Raw genomic sequence first — 16,623 nt, forward strand, 5'->3', positions numbered from 1 at the left:
GAAGATGCTGGATCCTCCTCTGTTACACACCTCCTTTGTGTTTCCTTAATTGAAACCTTTTCTACTTTATTTCCTGTTTTGTTTAAAAAAAAAAAAAAAAAGTGCCACGTTACTAAAAAAAAAAAGTTTTACTTTAGAAGTATGGATTCTTTTTTAAAAGCATAATAGCATTTTCAAAAAAAAAAAAAAAAAAAGATCATTTTGGTTCCCAAAGAGCTACATAACAAATGTGACTTCAAATTTTATAGTTTGATATGTGTGTACTTAAAATTTTTATGACTTTATACACTATAAATGAACATGTACTCTAGTTTAATACCCACTATGATATGATCTGTCGATCTGAAAACCCTGTCACTGAACACTCATGATGTGTTATTCTGATACCTCAAAAATGGGTCCCTTCCAGTGAGGTCCTATAACAAGAAATCCTGTGAGAGTTCCACAATAAAAAGTCTAACAATCAGTACTATGCCTAGAACTGCTGGAAAGCCCCCCTGTCTCTTATTATGTCATCATACTGTCGGTGTTCCATTGGCTACCCAAAAGTTCTATTTAAGGGGTGAAAAACACTCAAAAATGTAAATTACATTAAAATGTTCTGAGTATCAATAATTTTATACACAAACTATTACAAATCATACCTGGGGCTCCTTTCAAGGTTGGGTAGATTGTTACAGACTTTTAGAAAAATGATCATCTCTGTATGTGAATATGTGTATGACAAAGGAAAACAGATTTTTCAGGGAATACGTACTTCCTTACTAATACTTCCTTACTAATTTTTCTGTTGACCAAATAGTCTGTGCTTCTTTGGGATGCTTACGGTTCTTTGGTAAAAATATGGTTATTGATGATGTTAATTTTTAAAATATCTATTTCTGCATCACGGCAATATTTCCTTCACTTCTGTGTTCCTTATATGCCTAATGTGGGCTCCAGACCAGTTGCCTGTTATAGTCTCTGCCTTTTTATTTTAAAATGTTGATAATTTATAAACATAAACGTTTATACTGAAGTTCCTCCTCTTTTTGCCCTTGGTAGAATGAGGTTTCTCGGTCAGATGACTCCTCAGGGGTAATGTATACTTTTTCCAATAAAATGGGTCAAGTAAAATTTTCTCATCTTCAGTCTGCCTCTGTTTTTAGTTGTTGGGTAGAACCAGAAACATAACCAGTAAGTCCTCCCTCACCTCTCTAAACTCTCTCTCGGGGGCTTACATAAATGTGGATAACAAAGAGATTGGCTAAACTCCTGATTTTTCTAGAAGACAGCATTCCAGCCCAGCATGGTCCTTGCAAACTAAAAACCCGTTGATCAATACTTTGCAAATTGTTAAGCAAAGCACCAAGACTGTGCTTCTCAACCTCAGCAAACTTCTAATGGCTCGTTTCCTCGGTAAGTAATGGGCACAGTTTGAAGGAAGGGGTAGGAGAGAATGTTTTTACTTGCATAATTAATTAATATTTGGCAGAGATAATTACTTTGCCTCTGATACGGAGAGTTCAGCCTTTGCATGACTTAAGAAAATACTTTGTTATTACTATTCTCTGTTCTGGTTTATTAGATAGCCTTCCTGCTACTGGATTGATTGAAAGCCCATCATTTTCTTAACATGCTTTCTCAGCTGAAGGTAAATTAAAAATAACAATTCAGTGCTAGCAGGAACTTAAAAAACGAAATCCTACATTAATTCCCTTGATTACTGACGGTCTTGAACGTTTAGCATTAAGTTCAGTAATGATCAGAAGCAGTTCCTAAGCTTCAGTGCGCCGTGTCTTTCCCCTCCTCCCTACGGCTCTCCTTTTTGTTTGTTCCTAGATATCCCTAAGAGCTGCTTCCCCATCCCTGTGCTCTCTTGGGCAAAGGTATCTTGGCTCTTCTTTTCCTAGACCCTCACTGTTCCAGCTAATTTTTAGCATTTTGTCAGGTTCCACAAAAACTGTTGCTTTGCATTCATGTCTTGAGGGAAGGTTGGTTTTTACAGCTTAGTGTTGCTGTGGTAGAACCGCGAGCTGGAGGAATAATTCCTGTTTTCCCAGCAGTGATGCTCTTCTGCTCTTTACCAGCTTCACACCAGTTTGCAAGTGTCCAGCAGAATGAGAACCGGTCTGTGCTCTCACTGGCTAATGAAAAGGCTCAGTGCGGTTACAGGAGCGCTGACACATTGTTCCGTAACAGGCATAGCTATGGGAGTATGTTTCCCAGACTGATTGGAGATCAGACCCATCACACCTTAAATCCCTAAGTCACTGTGCTGTGTATGTTTTAGTACGTGTGCTCAGACCTTCAAATAAAAAGCAAACACAAAGCCACACCGGGCCTCTAGTTTGGCATATTCTGCGCTTCCCAGGTGATTCTGTTTCTGTTTTACTGGGCCAGCTACTAGGGGAACCCCAACACAACATGATGATGAATGCAGAAGACCTCAAAAAGGAGGATGAAGGGAAGTAGACTATGCCCCCAAGCATGTCTCTTTGGCATAAGAATTGTTTTTAAGGAACAACAGACACAGGAAAAGCAGGGGTTACCTTTTGTAATGAAATTCATAAGCAAATCTCCATTTGAAGGGTGTCTCCCTCTTTGTATTAAAAGAAGGAGGACCTCAATCACAAGAAATGCTTATGAGGAGGAGCCCAACTTACATCTGCATGTCGACCTTACCATACATTTCCTTGTAGCGCCCCATAATTGGCCTTCCTCACCCCGAACACCTTTCTTGTGTGGGGAGAAAAGTAAGGTGATAGCCTGGCCCATTTTAGAGGGTTACTCAGTTTTCCTGGGTTTCTCCCATGTTTACAGAAGGTGTACATGTTATCGAACTGTTTTTCTCCTGTTAATCTTTTATTACAGGGATGGGATCCCACTCAACAATCTAGAAAAGAAGAGGGGAAATTATTTTTCCTCCCCTACAGTTTGGTGACTCATCATGGACTTGCTGAAACAGCATACACCCCCTGGAGCCTGCAGACAGGATCCTGGAAAACTGGCAGAAGCTGGCAAACGGTAAGAAGCCTTACCAGCATAGCTCCCCTAGCTGTCTCTCTGTGCCTAGTTGAGAGAGGAAGGGAAAATTTCACCTTCTTCATTCTTTACAAATTTCCGTTAGCAGGAGAAAGTATTTGTATGAACAGTTCTTTGTGTATAGAGACTCTGGTAAAGATTCTTCTTATGAGTACCCTTGTTTTCTGTTGATCCCTTTCTTTCCAAAGATGGTCGTTGTTTTCTGTTGTCTCTTGTGTGTCATTTGTCGGGAAAAGGAGAACGATAGGCCAGACATTTTCCTTTCATTTTTGTGTCTTGAGAGCTTGGCTTTTTGACCAGTGAGAATACTTTCCCTGGTCTCCACTAGAGGGAAAATGCAAGCATGGGTTTATACGTGACAGCGAGCCATATAGGCCGGGGATCCAGGACATGAAGTGAGAAGCCACTGTGCCAGCTCTCAGGGGAGTTTATCTTAGGGGTTCCCAGTCCATAAGGGACCTGTCTTCTCAACCTTCGTTGTCTCGGTGCCAGAAAAGTCCCATTCTAGCAGCATGTGTCCGGGATCACGGATTAGCATGTCTAGGACTGGAGGTGTCTCACGTTCTCATGGGATACAAGAGACATCCTTTCACTATATCATTCTAATGGCCTGTGACAAGGGAAGGTCTTTGCTTTCTTACGTTAACCCTAACAGTGAACTTCCTGGATTTGTAAGGACTGCATCTTTTCCAGCACAGGGTAGGATACCTCTTGTCTGCCCAAAGAGGGCACCTCTTGCATCCATGGTTAAGCCATAAAAAAAGGCTTATGAGTTTGAGTCCCTTTGGAGGTTAATATAAGATTCTACTCATCAATAGCCAGATGATGGATCATTTGAATTGGAAAGACTTAACTATTTGAAAAAAATTTTTTTAGATCTCAATCTAAATGGTTGTGTCACTGGTATCTAGAGAATGGGCAAATTGAAAAGACATGAAGGAATATAGTATCAGCCTCAAGGACTCTCTTAACAAGATGAAATTGCAAAGCGCTTTTTATCTCCACTTTCAGAAGATTTCTACCAGATTTAGAGAAGAGGTAGATCAGTGGCCATTTACAACTCCACTCACAGGGTCCTCGATTGGCTGCTCAGGGTTCTTCTTCTCACCCATGTTTACGCTGCAGTGATCAGACAACCCAGCCAGGCCCTTGGGGCAGACTCCCCTCACAGAGGAAATGGATGACCAGAATTTCTCCCAGGCCTTCCTGCAAATGCTCAGGAAATGGATTGGCGAAGGCTGATGTGCAGTGACTGATAAAAGCAATAGTAGGTCTTTTCACCCTAAAGTGAGTTGGTCCCAGGTTGGAGTCTACGCTCAGAAGAGGAGAGGATTCAGAGGTTCTTGTTGAATGTTTCATATACTCTTTACACAGGCATACTGTGTTAAGCCCTGAAGTTCCTGGACATAAGACTCTTGATTTCCATCTTAGTTGGAATGGAAATCTTCCCCAATATGGATATAAAAAAGCAAATCAAAGATAATGTAGTTGGATGGGTGTGTCAGCCCCATAATGCATTCAGGCTCCTCTACTTCTTTGAGGAATTAGAAATACCATCTTTTGTCTTAAAAATCTTTACAAAACTAGAAATGCAGTTCTAGAAGCACTACAAAGTCCATCCATCGTTGCCAATCCCAAAACCTCCCCTCTTCATCTCAAAATGCTTGCAGTTACTACATAAGATTGGAATATTGGAAATGGAATTGTCCCACACCTAAGAAAAGGAAAAATTTTAATAGTAATTACTCTAGACTTCTGGTAGTAGGCAAATATGCCCCACGGCCCCTGGAGACAACTTGGATACTTTCCCTTTTCCTTTGATGTCTATTTTCTACCCCCATCTTCATGAGGACCTGAGAGCTATCTCTTCGAAATGAAGACTTTGGGGGCGCCTGGGTGGCTCAGTGGTTAGAGCCTCTGCCTTCGGCTCAGGTCATGATCCCAGGGTCCTGGGATCGAGCCTCGCATCGGGCTCTCTGCTCAGCGGGCAGCCTGCCTCCTCCTCCTCTCTCTCTCTGCCTGCCTCTCTGCCTACTTGTGATCTGTCAAATAAATAAAAATCTTAAAAAAAAAAAAAAGAAATGAAGACTTTGGGGAGATGATTCCCATTAGAAGGAGAAAAGGAGCTTTTTAGAAATTGGGCACAATTTTTTTAAAAAGTGGCTTCCATACAAATCTCCGTAAAAAAGCCTTTGCCTTCTGAGTTAGCCATAAGTAAACTTAACTCATTCCATCTGCCAGAAACACAATTTGGATCCAGCTGTTCTTTTTTTTTTTTCCCTTTTTTAAGATTTTATTTATTTATTTGACAGATCACAAGTAAATAGAGAGGCGGGCGGCGGGGCGGGGTGGGGGTGGGGGGTCCCGATGCAGGGCTTGATCCCAGGACCCTAGGACCATGACCTGAGCCGAAAGCAGAGGCTTAACCCACTGAGCCACCCAGGTGCCCCACCAGCTGTTCTTTTATAAACTACTGACTTTTGTGTTATTTTACCAGATTCATAGTTAAAATGTTACAACGACAGGTATAAGGTCAGTTTGTATCTATGTTTATGTGTGTCTGTGTGTGTTGTAGATAGAATATTTTTGGGGGGCCGCCTGGGTGGCTCAGTGGATTAAGCCTCTGCCTTCGGCTCAGGTCATGATCCCAGGGTCCTAGAATCAAGACCCGCGTCATCGGGCTCTCTGCTCAACAGGAAGCCTGCTTCCTCCTCTCTCTCTCCCTGCCTTTCTGCATACTTGTGATCTCTATCAAATAAAAAAAAAAAATTTTCTTTTTTTACCTCCAGATGGTATTGCCAAAATTAATTTGTAAACTAGCTCTACTCTTGGTTGGCTCAGAAGTAACTGCTTATGTGAGTTAAGCATTTCTAGACTCAGAAATACAAAAATTAACCCAAATGTTTTCCAAATTCATGTGATCTGGGAAAATATTCAGTAAGTAAAAGCCAGTGTAATTTGGTTTAATTGAAGTAGGTATGTCTTCAGGGTTGTCAATTTTGGATGTAATGCAAACATACAACTTTTATTCTACCTGGTTTATTAGTCAAATGAGTTCCTGTTATCTCTGTTACAAAACTTGTCGGCAAGAAAACTAAAAGAATGATGGCCTTAATGTCTTTAGAAGTCATCTCAGTATGATTAAGAACAAGTGAATTAAGTAGATTTAAGTGGGATTAAAGTTTATAAATGAAATTTTCAACAGTGATGTTTGATGACATAGAAGATATGCTTTCAAGTCTTTAAAATAGCTTTAAAATAGCTTTCAAAATCTTTTTGGTAATTGTAACCTATAAAATTTTCCCAAGTTAAATGATGGAAATTCATTGGAATATCTAAAATTCCAAATATGATAAAATACTGGAATATTACTGAACATAGGTTTGTATGTTTTTGGCTTAATACAGAAAAACTAAATATATTTGGGTGTATTAGTAAACATCTTGTACCACACTGAAAAATTATACTATGAAGCAGCATATGCTTCTAGAAATTATGGAATGTATTCATAAATTTGCCAAACTACAGTTGATAACTGCTTCTTAGTTCTAGAAATTAAGGTTTCAGAGGGTTGGGAATACTCGTTAATATACGTAATTAAAACTTCTCTGTATGCAAGGAAAGTAAGATGTGGTTTGGGTTCAGAAAAGGTATGAGATACAAAGATGCATTCTTGTTACAGGAAAGAGTAGTGTCCTGGAGTAGAACGAGTTGTTTCAGAAGAGGAAAGGTAGAGTAAGGAAAAATGAATTGGATATAGAAAGTTGGAAAGAGAAAACTGTGTGTAATTAAGCTAGCTAAAATGGTATGAATTCATACATGTGTAAACATAAACTTTAGTATCAATAGTATACTCGAATAAAACTAAAACTTGGTTTTCTTCCATCTCCTGAAGGTGTAACTGAACCAACTTGAGTTTGTTCCCTGGCCAGTCAAGATAAACAGTATACCCGGTTGGGTTGGTGGACAAAGTAAAATTTGCAGCAAAAAAAGGAGTTCAACGGGCATAACCTCCAAAGCTATGACTCCCTGCGTAAGTGTGCATGGGTTCCTTTTCTTTAGGGTTAGGGTGAATATTTTAAAAAGGGGATCTCTTGGGGCACCTGGGTGGCTCAGTCGGTCAAGTGTCTGACTTGATTTTAGCTCCGGTCATGATCTCAGGGTTGTGAGATTGAGCCCTGTGTCAGGCTCTGCTCTGGACATGCAGCCTGCTGAAGATTCTCTCTCTCCCTCTCCCCATCCCCCAGCTCATGGGCACATGCTCACTTGCTCTCTTTCTCAAATAAATCTAAAAAAAAAAAAAAAAAAAAAAAAGAATCCTCTAAAAGGGATGGATCTCTTGTCATCAGATGTGGAGGCAGGCATGAGATCCCACAAGCACCTTAAGGAAGGATGTCTACGCTACATTGTATGTTATGTAAATGAGGTTGTGCTCCTCATTAGGTGGAGATTTTAGTATTACAGTGAGGTGTATGTAGTTGTCGGTCACTCGAGAGGTCACTCCGTGGTCCAAGGGCCCAGGTGCGAGCCAGGGGTTAAGCTCAAACTGGTTTGGGTGGTGTGGGCCTGCTGGAGGTCTTATCAGGACCTTCCCTATGCTATTGGCCTCTGCCTGAGTCAATAAACTGGAAAGAAGAGCTTAAGGAGAAATGTAGAAAAAAGGTCGGTGAGTACGAGCAAGGGGCTGTAATGGTGAGGGCTTGGGTTCTAGCTGGTAACAAAAAGACAAAGTTCTTTCTGACTTTGGTCTGCTACTGATAGAGAAAAACCTTTCACAGTTTTTTATCTTTCAAGCTGACTGGAAAAAAGATTTTGTGTTTTACTGAAATAATTTCCTGTGTTTCATGTTATCTTTATCATCAATTTTTTGATTACTTAAGAAAACCCAGGCTTCTCAAGAGCCCAGTTTTGCTCACAACTATGTAACCTTCTGTATTTGCCTTTGAAATTTTTTGTCACTTTGGTTAAAATAGGTAATCGAGTATTGTTTCTAAATTCTGGTCAAGTATTCAAAACTATTGAGCTGTTTGAAGAACTGAAACTTAAATTCTAAATGAAGTCTTTTTAAAAAGATTTATTTATTTATTTGAGAGAGAGAGAGAGCATGAGAGGGGGGAGAAGCAGACGCCCCGCTGAGCAGGGAGCCTGATGCGAACTCATCCCGGGCTCCAGGATCACGACTCAAGCCGAAGGCAGATGCTTAACCAACTGAGCCACCCAGGCGCCCTAAATGAAGTCTTTTTGACCTTGAAATAACTAGGGATGTTCCAGAGGGCCCCTTAGACTTCTACTAAATTACATGGGAAGCACTCCCAAGTAAGAGATACTAACCTTTGCTTCGGCTGTATTTGTATGGCTACAGGTCATTAACATAAATGTTCCAGAAATTGTAATTCCTAGAAATCTGTTATGTCCTTAACACTTGTAATTCTACTTATTATCAGTTGCATTATAGTGAACTCTCACTAGATCTTTAACCATGGCCATTTTTTTTTTTAAGATTTTATTTATTTATTTGACACACACACCGAGACCACAGGTAGGCAGAGACAGGCAGAGAGAGAGGGGGAAGCAGGCTCCTTGCTGAGCAGAGAGCCCGATTCGGGACTCGATCCCAGGACCCTGAGATCATAACCTGAGCCGAAGGCAGAGGCTCAACCCACTGAGCCACCCAGGCGCCCAACCATTGCCATTTTTAAAGTGTTTTGCTATTTATAGGCGTTATTATTCTGCTTTTGCAAAACTGCTTCATCTTCAAGGAGATTCATGGAAAGAACTCTGACAAATACAGGTTTCTGATAACTTTCAAATCATACCATTCACCTTCTAAAACTGTGGAAAAAGTGGAATTACAAAAGTGCTAGTAAGAGATGAAGATAAGCAAGGATTACATGGGATTGAATGAACCAATGAGGACGATTTTAATTTTTATGACTTTGAAATACTAGTTATTTCCAGACTTAAGGGAAAGCTTTTTATTTTTTCTTACGCTACCTATGACTTACAGCAATTTGGTAAAGTATGTATTAATGAACAAAATGAAACAATTACTTTTTCTCCCTACCTGGTCCCTCTAGAATTTGGAAACTCATAGTGACCCTTCTTATTTTCACGGCAATACGGTTACTTATAAAGTTCAATAAGCATCTGTTCTTATAAGAGGACACAGTTAGAAACACTGGTTATACTACCAAGACTTTGAGTGGACTGTCATATTTGAGAATGTCCATAGAATCAGACATGACTGTGCAGTTTTAAGAAGGTTAGTTTGACTTTATGGAGTTGGTACAGCCTCTTTACAGGGTTCCAGGCACCTTACCCAGTAAGAAAGGTTACTTTCCGGCAGGTACAGGAACCTTAGAATATTTGGGGCAATCTTAAGAAGAGAGGAACTAACCTAAATCTATAGGTACTATAGGCAACATGAGGGTAAGTCCAATCTGAGATTCTTTTTTTTTTTTTTTAAGATTTATTTATTTGACAGAAATCACAAGTAGGCAGAGAGGCAGGCAGAGAGAGAGGAGGAAGCAGCCTCCCCACTGAGCAGAGAGCCCGATGCGGGGCCCGATCCCAGAACCCCAAGATCATGACCTGAGCCGAAGGCAGAGGCTCAACCCACTGAGCCACCCAGGCACCCCCCAATCTGAGATTCCTTATGATAAGTTCTAATAAGTTCCAAAATTTCAAAGAAAATATACGGTCAACCACTATTCTTGTTACGTAAATAATCAGGCCAAGTGTAATTTTGTTACTATCTTTGGCAGAAGTGGGGATGATTACAGAGGAAGATGATGCTTCATTGGAAACTCTACTACACCCTGTGAGTATCAGATTCTAGTTGTGTTGTCTGAAGTTTCATTATTTACCTGTAAATGGACTTCATCCTGAATTCTTCTAGTTTCCTTGCATAATCTTGCTAGAGACCTCCTCAAAGTAACATTCCCAATTTTACTCTCTTTTGACTTGGAGTCACTGAAAACAAACTGCATGAAATTCCTGGAAATTTGATTTGATACGTCGTGCTGTAGTGTTATCACTTATAATTCTAGTTACCTTAAAATGTAGGTCACAGAAGTAACCAGATGTCCTTGTCAGCTGCATTATCGTGAACTCTCATCAGATCTTTAATATTGGCCATTTTGTAAGTCTTTTGTCAATTATAGAAGTTATTTCAGAACGTTCTGCAAAAGTGTGGAGCCCAGCCCTGCAAACTGAATGTGAATGACTTGCTACAAACGCCACAGAAATGCCCCAGCAGCCCACGTTTACAGTCTTCGTGCCTGTTACCTTGTGGGCCAAAGCTGACCTCAACACCTGACGACAGAGACGTTCGCTCTGCAGAAGATCCTTCGACCCCAACGTGTAGAGCTCTTCTGACCGGCTGCCCTCAGGACAGAGATTCAGTGCATGATTTGCTCCAACCACTACCCTCCCCTCCCCCCCCGAAATGCTCATTAAATCCTTGCTTGCACGGCAGAGGCCTAACCGGGCTTCCACCTGCCCCTCCAGCTCCTGAAACGAGCCAACCTGACCTGTTCGCAAGACCGACACTGGTTCCATGGAACTACGGAACAATCTGTCAATCCACTCAGCTTCTGGACTGTGAAGGTAATTTGAAGTTTCAAAGGCAGACCCAAAGGGGAGCAGACCGTGGCACCCCAAAATATGCCTCTTTGGCACAAGGATGATTTTGAGCTGAATATTTTTAAGAAACAGGAGATGCAGCAAAAGCTCTGAAAATGTGGCAAGAGCTACCCTTTTATGAGGGAAATTGACATGGATAAGGGAACTCCCCATTTGTAAGGGTCTCTCCAGCTCTGTACAAGAGAGAGAAGGAGCACTCTACATCCTAACACCCTTACTCTTGTTTACGGGGCTAACCACTCATAGGCGACTCCTCCTCCCCCAAAATATTTAGCTGGAAAAGGTACTCAAGGGGAGAACTGAGCCGATTTGGGATTTACTCAGTTCTTCTGGGTATCTCTCCTGTACACAGAGGCATACATAATATTAAACTAAAGTGGTCCCCCGCTCCCCACCTCGTTAATCGGTTTTGTGTGGGGATCTCAGCCAGGAACCTAGAAGGTAAAAGGAAATTTATTTTTCCTCCCCTACAGGGACAAAGTTTGAGTTAGAAAAATGCTGTGACTTTCATAGTTTATATCAACCATGAGCTCAAAGAAACACAACATAACCCAGTGCTAATGGCAGAATGGTATATTCTTAGCCTCCTCAGAAAGGCACAGAATCCATGGTTCCAACACCAAATCTGTGGTGGCCATCAGAACTTTGGCAGGGGTGACGTTACATTTGTTAAACAATTTAGGCTTTTAGCCATTTTATAAGTTTACAAGACCGCCAGAGACTTTATATAATCAGTCATATACACGCGCGTGCGCGCACACACATATTTTTCACCAGTACAACATCTGTGCTGTCTAGAGCCCATTTATGTCAGCTTCGACTGCATGGTGATCAGTTATGACAAAACTAAGATACACTGACATAGTCATTAATTTGGCTTAAGAAATAATTAACACACACAAAAAACTTAAAAAATCTTTGATGGCATGTTAAATGCATACTTCAGCATGAAGAGAGAAAACCACTCAATTTAAAATCTCTAAATTACAAGATTTAATAAAAAGCTTCAAACCCATTAACTTTTAAACAACAAAAAAACGCCACCCAACTTAATCCTAGAGGTCTCAAGGCATGATCTATAAATTAACAGACTCTTCTGTTATAGGTTGTGTTAAGGACTATTATTAAACACCTTTTAACTTAAAGCAACAACACAGTAAATCACAGTGGCTTTTTAAAATTTCTATAAAATATCGAATTCAAAACTTACACAAAATCTCATAGCCAAAAGTCAAGAAAAGAAATATAAAAACACAGGCTTTGAAATAGTTGGCTAAACTCCAGCATCTCACACAGTCCATCACCCGTCCCTGGGGCCTGTGCGGCGGGCCTGGTGCTGACGTCACCAGCAGTGGCAGATAAAAGGGAGGAGCTTGCAGATCCTGTCCTGTGGGATGGGTGAGGCGTGGGCGGCAGCTTCTAAACCAAGTTGAACTCCCTCAGGTTGAGCTGGAGAATTGTGTCCTTCACAGCCGCGAACACAAAGCGGATATTCTCCGTGTCTGTAGCACATGTGAAGTGAGAATAGATGACTTTCTCTTTGTCAGGATTCTGATCTTGGTAGAGCTTCAGGATAAAGTCTCTGGCGGCTTTGACATCCTGCTTCGGTCCTAGTCAAGAGTGCGGGGACAGGAATGAAGAAAGCTCCTAGACCCCAGGTCCTCCCCACAGTCAAGGTTCATGATACTCCTGTCCTCACATGGGATCCTCCTCTGAATGATCTTACTCCTAGAGAAGAGTTTACCTGGGCTGCTAACTTCTTTTATGGTTCATAATGAACCTGTAGAAGAGACTTTGAAAGGGCCCACTGCTATCTAAGAAGTGCACTTTAAAGCAATTTGTTGAAAAACAGTGACCCCATGTTCTGGTTTGGGCCACTCAGACAGAAGTGGACCAGGAGCAGGGGAAGGAAGAGCACAGGACTGGGACTGGACCCCCGGGTCTGATGTCACAGCATGAGGGCTCTTGCCACACGGCCGATGCAAGTGAGGAAGGCCAGCGGGGCACCGGGGAGGTGCCCTCGAGTGCAGAAGAGGGTGGGGGGAGCATGAGCAGGACTTCCCCGAAGAGGATGTGCCTGAGCTGGGTCTTGGAGGACAAGGTGGAGTTCACAGGGTTGGCATGTGTGGAGGGGCTGAGGCAACAACAGAACCGTGCACCTGGAGCTTCCATGGAAAAGTCTGTTAGGGGCAGATCGGGGAGGCCCCTGGGCTCTGTCAGTAACGCTGGTCGGATGCCAGGGAGGTCAACAAGAGGGACACTTACTTACCTGTGTATTCTGGAAAGTAGCTAATTAGATGAGAGTACATGATTTTCTCCTCTAAAAGATCCTTCTTATTTAAGAACAAAATCACAGATGAGTTCAGAAACCAGGGATAGGTAATAATGGTTTTAAATAAGGCTTTGCTCTCCTCCATGCGGTTCTAAGTGAGAAACAAGGGACTTAGGGTTAATAAAGAAAAACAATACTTTGGAAGCACCAAGCCAGATTGCTGGTACCACCCACGTGTCCCCTCGCCCAGCTGCCACACCACTGTCCGTGCTGAAGCTGGTAAGCACAGGGCACCCCCGACCCCCAGGACACCAGGCCTTGAGCTTCTCTTTAGCCCTCTTCCGTTCTCTCAAACACCCCCTCCTGAGTCTGTTCTCCTGCAGCACCCCAAATAAACATACAAAATATAAGGCTTTTGTGAAACTTGGAAAAAGGTTCATGCCCATATTTGGCAAAAATTTTCTGTTAAATTATTGGGATTACCAAGTGGTGAAAATGCATAACATAGACCTGAGACACCCACTGTAATTGGGGGTGGGCTTCCAGACCACAAGAGGAAGGGTCCTCTGGGACCAATGCTACTGAGCACCTTCCCTGGGCCGCACCTTACAGGTGGCTAATACAGGTGAGGTCTGCTAGAGGAGCAGGGTCCCCATTTTATGGATGACCATACTAGTGCTCATAAATTTAAATTAGGTCCCAAGTCCGTGTAATAGTAGGATCTGGTCCAAATTATGTAGAAAAAGAGTAAAAATTTAACGATAGACATTGGCAGGAATATATCAAATGTTCCTAATTTAGGGAGAGTACCCAGGGCACACAGAAATCTTATCTGGTGACAATAATTGTTCTAGATTGTACTCTGAAGTTTTTTTTTTTTTTATTTTTTCAGTCAGCTCTGCAGAGCCCACTGTGGAGCTTGAAGTCCTACCCTGACATCAAAGCCACATGCCCCACCAACTGAGCCAGCCAGGCACGCCTGCTCTCAAGGATTTCTAAGAGTAAAGAAATAAAAACTTCCCTTTATAGAGGGCAGCGGTCAAAGACATGAAAGCCTTGCACACCCGCTCCAGAGGAATAAGTCTGTCTCCCCGCAACTCCTGCATACCTGGGCCCATTCTTCTATACAGCACATTCTTTGCAGTTAAGATCTGGAATTCATTACCTGACAGGTAACCCCTCAGTTGTTTTTAAAGCTTTAAAAAAACTTATTATGGTCTTATCAATAATGGTCTACAAGAAAGTTGACCCTTGAACACCGCAGGAGTTAGGGGGGCTGATACCCTGGCACAGTTGGAAATGTACATATAACTTTTGACTCCCCAAAAACTCTACTAATACCTTACTGTTGACCAGAGTCTCACCAATAACAATTAACACATTTTATGTGTAATGGATGTTATATTCCATATTCTTTCACTAAAGCTAGAGAAAAAAATGTCATGAAGAAAATCCTAAGGTAAATACACTTACTGTACCATATTTATCAGGAAAAAAGCTCATGTGTAAATGGACCCGGGCAGTTCAAACCTGTATTGTTCAAGGATCAGCTATATATGAAGAAACAATTCCTGTAAGCCCAGCGTACACATCACATATCTACCTGCAGGAGGGCGAGTCTGGAGGGGAGGTCCTCTCCCAAATACCTTGTGGCTTTTAGGAGAGGAGAAAATGTCTAATTTGTAAGCATACTGGGTTGAGGCATTGGTCCCTTCTGCCCCTGAATAATCTTTTGAGTTTCCGGAGAAACATCATTAAATAATCCTGAGACAAATTTGGAGCTCATTTTTCGTATTGATAACTTGAAGCCTTTTCCTTTTTTTTTTTTTTTTTTTTAATGTCCCTCCTGGAAAAGCTGGGTGGCAGCCAAGATTCTTCTTTGTACAATGAGACCAGTAAATGGGCTAATCCTCCCCTAATTAGCTAATGTAACTCTGCTCCTCAGAGAAAAGCCTGCTCTCGAGAAATACAAAATATAATTTGTTCATAGTTACTGCCTAATCCTGGGCAGAATGCTTTACTGGTTTACTACCATGACCTAGAAGGAAGAGACATTTTTCTGTAAGATCAGGATGTCTTGTGCAAGGCTGGGGAAAAGACGGGGAGGACAGTGGTATCGCACAGCCCCACCTCCCAGAGAAGGGACAGCGACGGCTGTCCTCGCGCTCTGGGCAGATGTGGTTGCTGCCATCCCCCACAGCTGGCACTACGGCAGCTCTGCAGAGGACGCGGAATGCCTGGCTGGGGAGTATCAGAACAGCTCTGAGCATCTCACACCACTGCTTAGCTCAGTTAGGACCTCATTTGGAAGCCCTGTGGAGAGAGACCGGGAAGCCTGTTCCCACATGCTTATGAGAAAGCACTGCTCAACTTTGGCTGTGCACGAGCACCTCTGAGGGGCTTGGCAAAGATACCCCCGACTCAAACCCAAGAAATACAAATCTCTACTGTGACTTCCAAAAGATGGTCTTTTCTGGAAACTTCCCGGGGGATTCCAATATGCATGCAGCCAGGACTGAGAACCAGTGCTTTCGGGACGCTCTACCCTTGGCACCACCTGAGATCCCAACCCAGGCTCAGCCCGCCCCCACCCCAGCTGCATGAGTCTACAATTGGACCCATGTGCCAGGTTCCTCTTAAAGATCCCCAGGGAATTCCAGGCCAGTGATTCTCAAACTCTCATGTGTATTTGAATTAGCTGGAATCTGGTTAAAATACAAGTTCTGATTAACTCAGTGTGGGTAGATTGGGCATGCATTTCTAACAAGCACGAAGGTGATGCTGGTCCTCTTAATTCCACAGGCTACACTTGGAAGAGCAAGATAGTGTAACCTCAAGAACAGAACCTAACGCCAGAGCAGGCCGGCTTCTTGCACACAAACAGCTGCCCCTCCCCACCCAGCATACCTCGTTGTCACACTCAGCCAGGACCTGGTCGTATTCACTCAGTGCAACCAAAAAAATAATGGAGGTGACACTCTCAAAGCAGTGAATCCATTTCCGTCTCTCAGATCGCTGGCCACCAACATCTACCATCCTGTTCGACACAAACACAGAGCATCCAAAGGGTAGAACACATGGCTCTTTGGAGATGGACAGGAATCGTATTGTGGAAGTCGGCACTCCTTAGGATCTTCGATAATGTTTTAGAGTGGAAAGGGGCTTAAGACGCCAGTGTTGAAGCACCGCTGCTTTCGGCGGAGAGGGACCCTAGGTGCTTCCTAGCGAAGCAGGCACGGAACGTGAGGGGGGGTTACTGGAGACAGTGCCGTGGCGGTCACTCGGGGAGCCTGCTCGGGGACGCCGGTCTGGAAGCAGCTGCATTCGTCCGGGCAGAAAGCACAAGCATCACGTAAGTGTCCCTCTAAGCACTGTTGAGCGCCAGGCACCAGACCAGGAGGGGCAGAAAGGCAGGCCCTCTTCCAGGCCCTCCCCGCTGCCTGTTTCCCACGCTCCTCAGACGCACCCACCAGTCCACATGACATGGAAGCCACCCCTTCTGGGCTGTAAGACCTGGAGGTCTCCCCCGTCACCTGTGGCAACCCGAAGGCTCTACCCGGGGCTTTGGGAAAAGACTCAAAGGAGTCAGAGCCCAAAGATGGCGTGTAAGCTCGGACGCTGCAGGAGGCAGGCGGTTTACAGAAACGAGTCAAGTGGGTCTCTCCAGAGACGAACAGCAGGCA

The 16,623-nt window shown here is 42.9% G+C and overlaps 1 protein-coding gene and 1 long non-coding RNA gene across 3 annotated transcripts in view; one reads left to right on the plus strand and one right to left on the minus strand.

Moving 5' to 3' along the window:
* The first annotated feature begins 213 nt into the window (after window positions 1–213).
* On the plus strand, window positions 214–15,797 carry LOC111153500. Of its 2 annotated transcripts, XR_002641009.1 has the most exons (6): window positions 214–3,006; window positions 6,920–7,057; window positions 9,789–9,844; window positions 10,188–10,632; window positions 13,833–14,112; window positions 15,743–15,797. It is a non-coding gene; the product is annotated as an uncharacterized LOC111153500 (long non-coding RNA). The 2 variants fall into 2 exon arrangements; XR_002641008.1 differs by having other exon boundaries at window positions 9,789–10,632.
* LOC111153499 (G protein subunit alpha 14) overlaps window positions 11,237–16,623 on the minus strand; it is a 189,820-nt gene continuing 184,433 nt past the window's right edge. The window contains exons 5-7 of the mRNA XM_022512556.1: window positions 15,848–15,977; window positions 12,938–13,091; window positions 11,237–12,278 (exon numbers count right to left, since the gene is read on the minus strand). Of these exons, the coding sequence (XP_022368264.1) occupies window positions 12,088–12,278; window positions 12,938–13,091; window positions 15,848–15,977 (475 nt within the window). The 3' untranslated portion in view covers window positions 11,237–12,087. The remainder of the gene's footprint in view (window positions 12,279–12,937; window positions 13,092–15,847; window positions 15,978–16,623) is intronic.

The sequence above is a fragment of the Enhydra lutris genome, unplaced genomic scaffold (assembly GCF_002288905.1).
Source record: "Enhydra lutris kenyoni isolate GAN:26980312 unplaced genomic scaffold, ASM228890v2 scaffoldscaffold33, whole genome shotgun sequence".
Classification (NCBI taxonomy): domain Eukaryota; kingdom Metazoa; phylum Chordata; class Mammalia; order Carnivora; family Mustelidae; genus Enhydra; species Enhydra lutris.